This window comes from Dipodomys merriami, unplaced genomic scaffold (genome assembly GCF_024711535.1).
Source record: "Dipodomys merriami isolate MVZ:Mamm:240054 unplaced genomic scaffold, mDipMer1.0.p SCAF_242, whole genome shotgun sequence".
NCBI classification, from domain to species: Eukaryota; Metazoa; Chordata; class Mammalia; order Rodentia; family Heteromyidae; genus Dipodomys; species Dipodomys merriami.
Genome location: NW_027203849.1, coordinates 1,381,501 through 1,389,709, shown reverse-complemented (window position 1 = coordinate 1,389,709; position 8,209 = coordinate 1,381,501). Strand labels below are relative to the sequence as shown.

The 8,209-nt window shown below is 42.7% G+C and overlaps 1 protein-coding gene across 3 annotated transcripts; it reads left to right on the top strand.

Annotated features, from left to right (window-relative positions):
* The first annotated feature begins 2,349 nt into the window (after window positions 1-2,349).
* LOC138835930 (uncharacterized protein C2orf74-like) lies at window positions 2,350-5,456 on the top strand. Of its 3 annotated transcripts, XM_070034498.1 has the most exons (5): window positions 2,350-2,433; window positions 2,617-2,811; window positions 3,459-3,572; window positions 3,882-4,026; window positions 4,975-5,456. In XM_070034498.1, exons 2-5 carry the CDS (start codon window positions 2,660-2,662, stop codon window positions 5,143-5,145), a joined length of 582 nt encoding a protein of 193 aa, XP_069890599.1. In that variant the 5' UTR covers window positions 2,350-2,433; window positions 2,617-2,659; the 3' UTR covers window positions 5,146-5,456. The 3 variants fall into 3 exon arrangements, with proteins under 3 accessions (XP_069890599.1, XP_069890600.1, XP_069890598.1); XM_070034499.1 differs by having other exon boundaries at window positions 2,368-2,772; XM_070034497.1 differs by having other exon boundaries at window positions 2,370-2,811.
* The last annotated feature ends 2,753 nt before the right edge of the window (window positions 5,457-8,209 follow it).

The following is an 8,209-nucleotide window of genomic DNA, read 5'->3' as shown; positions in this document are numbered from 1 at the left end:
CCTGAGTAGCTAGGATTACAGGCGTGAGCCACCAGCACCCGCTCCCCCCAATTCTTGTAGTCTACATAACACTTTCACAACACTTCCTCTCAGAACTGACTCTACTCCCAAATTTCCATAATCCATGTAATTATGACCCATGTGATGGCTCATGTGATCCATGTGACTACCCCCTAAAATTCTGTTTAAATTCAGCCTACACCTGCTCATGGCTGCTGCCTCCATTCCTGCTTGGAGCAGTCCGGCACACCTGTCCCCCAATAAAGCCTTGAGTTTGTGTTGGTCGCTCTCATTTGCCTCTCCTTTTTTACAGGGACTATAGGATCCATGCATTAGAGAATACAAAATCTGCTCATCTTAGTTACACAGTTTGACTTTACGTATTTCCAGTCCCTGATTTTCTTTTTCATTGCTGGGGATCAAACTCGAGATTTGCACATGCTAGGAAAATGCTCTACAACTGAGCTGCATGCTCAGCCTTTGGGTTCCTTAAAGTTCTTCTGCTTGCTAGTCACCGTATGAATCTTCATCTGGGCTTTGGCTGGAGGAGTCATCCAAGAGTTCTCCAGAGGGCTGGGAAGGTGGCTCAGTGGTACAGCGTTTGCCTTGCACGCATGAGGCCCTGGGTTTGATTCCTCAGCACCACATAAGCAAAAAGAAAAAAGCCGGAAGTGGCGCTGTGGCTAAAGTGGTAGAGTTCTAGCCTTGAGCTGAAGGGCTGAGGGGCAGCGCCCAGGCCTAGAGTTCAGGCCCCAAAACCGAACCCCCAAAAAAAGAATTCTCCAGAATGTTTAGAGTGACATAGCGTTCCAATGGTTCATGCAATTAATCTTGAGACTTTCAGCACAGGGGTGGAGCATGCAGTCCTGGTTTGGAGCATCCAGAAGCTGCAGTTCCTACCCGCTGGAGCCAGCCTGTGTCAGCCCAAAGACTCTCTATTATCATTTGAATACTTTTGTCCCCTCCAATACTCCTGTTGGAAACTCAATCCCCAATGCCAAGTGTTGGAGGTAGAGCCTCTGGGGATGTGTTTGGATTAATCCAATTTTAAAAAGGATTCTGTGAGAAGCAGGGTGCTGATAGCTCATGTCTGTAATCGTAGCAATTCAAGAGGCTCAGATCTGAGGATCATAGTTCAAGTCCAGCCTGGGCAGAAAAATCTGTGAGACACTTATTGCCAATTAACCAGAAAAAAAGTTGGAAGCGGAGCTGCGCTATAAACCATAGAGTACCAGCCTTAAGTGAAAAAGCCAAGCATGAGTGAAAGGACCTGAGTTCAATTCCCAGTACTGGCACGAAAAAGGAGGGAGGGCTTGTGTGGATGATTTCTCTCTTCTGCCCTTCTGCCTGGCTTCCTATGGCTTTCCTTATAGAAAACCAGCATCAAAGCTCTGGATGGAAGCAGGGCAACTGGGGCTTCATCTGCCAGTGCCTTACTTTGGGGATTCCCAACTTTCAGAACTTTGGGAAATAAATTTCACTACAAAGTACCCAGTGCGTGATGTTTGGTCACGGCTGCACCACATGGACTTAAGATACTGCTCCTCACTGCCAGTCTCATATCTGACTTCTTTAGATGTGGTTGGCAAAGGAGGCAATATCTCTTTTGCCTTATTTGCTTTTCATTTTATTTTATTTTATTTTTTTTGGTCGGTCATGGGGCTTGAACTCTGGGCCTGGGCGCTGTCCCTCAGCTCTTCAGCTCAAGGCGAGCGCTCTACCACTTGAGCTACAGTGCCACTTCCGGTTTTCTGGTGGTTTATTGGAGATAGGAGTCTCATGGTCTCTCCTGCCCGGGCTGGCTTTGAACCGCGATCCTCAGATCTCAGCCTCCTGAGTAGCTAGGATTACAGGCGTGAGCCACCAGCGCCCGGCCTTATTTGCTTTTCAAAAACTCCAAGCTCCACCTTTTCCTTCTTTGCTGTGGACACCACTTGCTCTTACCTGAAGTTAGGCAGGAGTCAGGGTTCACCTTTACAATGACCACCTTTTTCCCTCCTTCTTCCCCAACCCATGGCCTTTATAGCCTCCAGGAGGTAGGCCCAGTGAGATAGCAGTGGAAGAAAATAGGCTCTTTGTCCTGAGGGAACACCATTAGAATTAAGTTAATCACTGATCTGAGTGCTACAGAAGGGAAGTTTACAAAAAGGAAGTACACTGAGTTCACAGAGTCAGGCTCAGCTTAGGAGAGGAAAATGGGATGTGGACAGTGGGAAGATGTCTGCTTCCCCTCCACACTCACCTCTCACAGGCAAGCATGGGCAGGCTAAGAGAGCTGAGTGGGCCTGTGGTCTCCAGGTCATGATATCTCTAATGGATGACTCCATGGTTCTGTGATGTCACCAAAAGGAGAAGAATGGGGAGCTGGGCTCAGCTCCATCGGCTCCGATTTTTCTCTCTTCTGAATTGTGATAGTTTTTGGGGTGAGGGGAGGTGAGCTGAGTGACCAATGTGACCCAGCTCAGTCTCCCCTCAGGCCACCTCAGCCCCCACCACATTGATGGAGAGAAAGTAGCTAGTGAGAGTCATTTCTGCCAAAAGCAGAGCATCTTTTATGAAGCTCAACTGATCTAAAGAACAACCATGAAAAACAGCTTTTTATTCTTCTGTTTCTAGAAACTTAAAGAACAAGAGAACTCATTCAAACTGAGCTGGAAAAATGATGTTTGGACAACCTGTGATCGTGAGAATGGACCAGTCTTCTAAAACGAATCCTATGAGTTTTGAAACTACCGCAATCACTTTCTTCATCATCCTTCTCATTTGCTTCATGTGCATCCTCCTTTTATTGGTGGTTTTTTTATACAAATGGTATAAGTCCATATTGGTAAATTGGGATCATAGTAAATGAATCTAGATAATATATGAAACAGTTTAAAAAATAGAACAAGTTAATAGCTCAGCTATCTGCTTTTTCCTTGTAAGGGTTCTAGAAATGCTAATTTCCTTTTTAAAAGTGAACATCTCACATCACATGTTAGAATTAAGACTATTCTTCTTTTTCTGATTTTTAAGAAAATTTATTGTAAAGGTGATAAATAGGGGGGCTACAGTTACAAAAGTAACGAGTACGTTTCTTTTTTAAACACTGTTCCTTTTCTGATTGTGTGTGTGTGTGTGTGTGTGTGTGTGTGTGTGTGTGTGTGTGTGTGTGTGTGTGTGTGTGTGTGTGTGTGTGTGTGTGTGTGTGTGTGTGTGTGTGTGTGTGCTGGTTCTGGGGGCTTGAATTCAGGGCCTGGACACTGTCACTGAGCTTTTTTGCTCAAGGCACTAGTGTTCTACCACATCAGCTGCAACTCCACTTCTGGCTTTTTGGTAATGAATTGGAGATAAGAGTCTCACAGACTTTCCTGCCCAGGCTGACTTTGAATTGGAATCCTCAGATCTCAGCCTCCTGAGTAGCTAGGATTATGGGAATGAGCCACCGGTGCCTGGCCTGATCTTTTGTTTGTTTTCAGTTTTCAAGGCAAGAAAAGAGAAAGAAAAGAAAAGTCAACTTGTGTAAATACTAATGGAGATGAAGATTGTTTAACTACTAATGTGGAGACAAACAATCAGGGAAATAAAAAAAAGTGAGTCGATGTGAGGTTATAGCAGGTGATAATATTGATGAAGATGAATGAAAATTTAAAACTCTGTTTTGTTTTTTTCTGTCTTTGCAGTACTATGGACTAAGCTTGGGGCCTCATTTGCTAAGCAGTTGCTTTGCCATTTAAACTATTCCCTGAGTCCTTTCACTTTTAGTTTGATGTTTTTCAGATAGGGCTTACACTATTTCCTCCAGCTGGCCTCAAACCATGATCCTCCTGTTCTCTATCTCCCTGGTAGCTGAGATTACAGATGTTAGCCACCATGCCTGGTCTGTTGATTGATTTTTCTAGGACCCTAACTCAAGCCATAAATTTGAATGCACCACCAAGGCCTAGCATTCTTGTCCAGAGGCGGAGTAAAGAAGTGTTGGCCTTAGAAGACGACAAAATGAAAGAGACACAAGAGCCTGAGAATACTGGAGAAAATGATCAGCAGGTGCCATGCTTCATTCATTCTCAAGTTTCATAATGTCTGATTGAAAAGGAAAACAATTTAGCTTGGTATCAGGGGTGCTGTGGCCTGTCACTTAAGTTTGTACCTGGAATGAGTGCAGTGTCCACAGTCATTTAAACAATTTTTCTGATCCTATCATTTCCTGTTATTTAAGCCAATCGTCCATGCCAAGCCTAAATGTTTACTCATTTTACATTCTTACATTTCCTGTTTTCCTTGACAATTCTCTCTCCATTTTGTTTTTGTTTTTGTTTTTTTGTCAGTCATGGGACTTGAACTCTGGGCCTGGGCGCTGTCCCTCAGCTCTTCAGCTCAAGGCTGGTGCTCTAGCACTTGAGCCACAGTGCCACTTCTGGCTTTTTCTGCTTATGTGGTGCTGAGGAATCGAACACAGGGCCTCAGGCATGCGAGGCAAGCGCTTTACCACTGAGCCACCTTCCCAGCCTTCATTTTGTTTTTCTTAGACTTCTAGGATCTCAGAGGTATGAAAGACCTTACAGGTCTCTCAAGGATCTACCTATCTCACATTACACATGTAAACATGAGACAAGTTCATCTCCCCACTGTGGCTAATCTCAGGGCCAGCAAGCACCTATGATCCAGAACTAGAGTAGTCCTTCTTCCATAGCACTCAAACTGTGCCTGGGCCTTCATGAGCTCATCTCCAGGGTCCTAACGACAACAAAGCATACACCCACTCCACATAACTATGGGTTTCACTTTGTCAGCAAAGAACAGTTGTGTCACTGTAGACTTTGATAACTGTAGAAATGTGGCAGTGTGGCCAGGATGGATAGTGTTTTCCTAAATCATTTACAAAATCTTTTTCTGTTTCTTGTTCACAAGGCACATTGATACTGTATTTTTAGAAGCAGTGATCACGTGTTTATAAATTGCTCACTTACGCTGTTTGTCCCCTTTCTCTTGCAGGGTAAAATTCAGAAAGGGCCCAAAATTGTTTCTAGAAGTCCTTCAGTTGTTGAACTCCAAAAAAGACCTTTAAAAGGAGTGACATTTTCTAAGGAGGTTATTGTTGTGGATCTTGGGAATGAATACCCTGAACCTCGAAGCTATCCTCGAGAACATAAAGAGAGAAAATGAAGCTCAAAATAAGGTTGAGAGCAAAAGAAGCATCACCTTGGACTAACACTGAAATGACCGGGGGTACTAAGTCATGTTGAAACAGCAAAATGATGGTAATTAATTAAGCAAATACGAAGTGTTTTACCTCTGTGCAGCAAGAAGTGAGCCATGTGCAAAATTCTGTAAGTAAAACACTCAGAGCTTGAATATACTTTAAAAAAAAAAAAACACCTCAAATCTGAGTTCAGTAAACTGAGTATATTAGGTGTCCCTGAAACTCTCTACTCAAACACTGTCCTAAAACGCGAATAAAGGTTCTTGTGTTTATACAGATGTCTATTAGGTGAATTATATTCTCTGGATGCTCTAGCACAAACATTTATGAGCAAGTAACATGACAATTACCATCATAGAAACTTCCAGTAATTTGGGTTAGGGTCTCTTGGGTAGTCCTCATTGAACTCAGTCCTGAAATCTTTCTTGTACTGACAACTGCTTTTTAAGATTGGTCTAAAAGCAAATGTCAACTACCAGCAACAAAACATTCTGTTACTTTAGGCAAGTTCTGAGATTACACCTTTCTTGGTTTCTCTAGTCTTGTCTAATTGAGGTATAATGGTGTGCTTCTGTAGTTTCAGCTACTTAGGAGGCTGATGCAAGGAGGATCATTTGAATCCATAAGTTTGAGGCCAGTCTAAGCAACATAATAAGAATTCATCTTGAAATGGAGAGGCAGACAGACAGACAGACAGACAGATGGAGAACAGGAAGGAGGAGGGAAGAGAGGAGAGAAAGGAAATTAGGGAAGGAGATAAGTTTCCTGTCCTTGTCCAGAATATGATAGTACATATCAAACCACTGTAGTATTTATGATACATTTATGAACTTTGTCAGGGGCTATGACAAATAAAAAAACAGAAAATATAGCTTTTGACTCAGAGGCTTAGCATATTGTCATGTATATGGGCTATAATTCATTAATGTTTATTGATGATTGGGATAATATGTGCTATAACTAGAATGTGTGACTAATACCTATTGGGAACTAATGACATGCTTTAAGGAGAGGAAGCCCCATATTCTGGAACCATACTGCTAAGAAGAAGAATAGTAGCTTAACCAAAGGGAAGGAGTTGATAATAAAAGATCAGCAGACATAAGGCAAGGCAGATGTTGTGTGTGTAGTGTGTGGTGGGCAAAAGTGAGCTAAAGCTCTAGACCTGGCAGTTGCTACGGGGAAGAGTTGAGTAGCATCCCATTTATATGTATCTGTACATATATCTATATCCACATATATGTCACATCTTGTCTCTTCATTTGTCTATGGACACTTCCGTTGCTTCCATCTTGTGAATAATGCTGCTAGGAATATTAAAAGTTGTTGCTGTTGTTGTTACGGGGCTTGAACTCAGGGCCTGGGCACTGTTCCTGAGCTTTTCTGCTCAAGGCTAGCTCTCTACCACTATGAGCCACAGCTCTACTTCTGGTTTTCTGGTGGTTAATCAGAGATGAAAGTTGCCCAGACCTTTCTGCCTAGGCTAATTTTTTTTTTTTTTATTTTTGGTCATGGGGCTTGAACTCTGGGCCTTGGCACTGTTCCTCAGCTCTTCAGCTCAAGGCAAGAGCTCTACCACTTGAGTCACAGTGCCACTTCTGGTTTTCTGGTGATTAATGGAGATAAGAGTCTCATGGAAAGCCAGTGGCTTACGCCTGTAATCCTAGCTACTTAGGAGGTTAAGATCTGGGTATCACAATTCAAAGCCAGCTTGGGCAGGAAAGTCTGTGAGACTCATCTCCAATTAACCACCAGAAAACTGGACCAAAAAAAAAAAAAGTCTCAAGGACTTTCCTGCCTGGGCTGGCTTTGAACCATGATCCTCAGATCTCAGCCTCCTGAGTAGCTAGGATTACAGGCATGAGCCAGCAGCACCTGACATTAAAAGTTTCTGATCTAAGAAAGTTCAGACTTATCTAGATAACCATTTATAGCTGTGGGTTGAAATATAATTTAGTTGCCTAGATCCTTGGTATTTATGGAACCAAGTTATTTTGTCATACAGGGAGGAAGTACTACTTAAATGATGTGTTTGTGTCAAGGGAAAGCCAATTTCCTGGTGACTGAGAGTACTGAACATAACAGAGGTAAAGGGTGGAGAAACTGACTACTAGTACCTGTACAGGCTCACGGACTTGGACTTCTGGATTGTTCACATAACTGTAATGTGAATCTTAGTGTAGTGAACAGAACAATCTGATGATTTTTTTCCCTTATAAACAAAAGCTCCAAGTGTCAATACCAAGTTACATGTGTCTACACTGTTTTAAGTAGCACTTCCCCTTACCCCTCCTTGCCCCTTTACTTTAGAGTTTAGTTACTGAAGAGTAGAAACTAGGAAGTCAGTTGAGATGAATCTAGTGGTAATTCAGGTATGAAGAATGTGGATCAGCAGGTGGGAGATGACAAAATTGCAATGAGAATATGAAGTACACATTCTCATTGTGAATGTGAAATACACACCACACTTTTTTGTTAGAGGTAGGAATAATGAAAGGAGGACAGAAAGGTGGCTCTTCCTGAGTTTGGGTATGTGATTAACAGAGATAGCAAATTCCAGTGAAATGACTGGATAAAAAATTGTCATAAGTATGGGGTGGGAATGGGGCTTAGTGGTAGAGTGCTTGCCTAGCATGCATGAGGCCCTGGGTCCAATTCCTCAGTATCACATAAACTGAAAGAGCCAGAGTGGCACTGTGGCTCAAATGGTAGAGTGTTACCCTTGAGCAAAAGCAGCTCAGAGACTGTGCTCAGGCCCTGAGTTCAGGCCCCAGGACTGGCAAAAAAAATGTGATGGAATGGCACTGTGGTTCAAGTGGTAGAGCACTCACCTTGAGTTGAAGAGCTCAGGGACAGCTCCCAGGCCCAAAGTTAAAAAGAAAGAAAGAAAGAAAGAAAAAAACCTACAAAAAATGTGATATTAGCTCTGTTTATTTTGAAGTGTTGTTAAAAGGTTCAACTAAAGATGCTTAGTAAAGTCTAGGCATGATGATGTATACCTTGAATCCTAGCACTTGAGAGGCTGAG

Excerpts from the sequence above, each read along its gene's own strand:
- LOC138835930 (XM_070034498.1), top strand. The coding sequence starts at position 2,660 with ATGATGTTTGGACAACCTGTGATCGTGAGAATGGACCAGTCTTCTAAA. Across the intron at positions 2,812-3,458 it reads GTGGTTTTTTTATACAAATG|TTTTCAAGGCAAGAAAAGAG; the intron begins GTATAAGTCCAT and ends GTTTGTTTTCAG. Across the intron at positions 3,573-3,881 it reads AATCAGGGAAATAAAAAAAA|GACCCTAACTCAAGCCATAA; the intron begins GTGAGTCGATGT and ends TGATTTTTCTAG.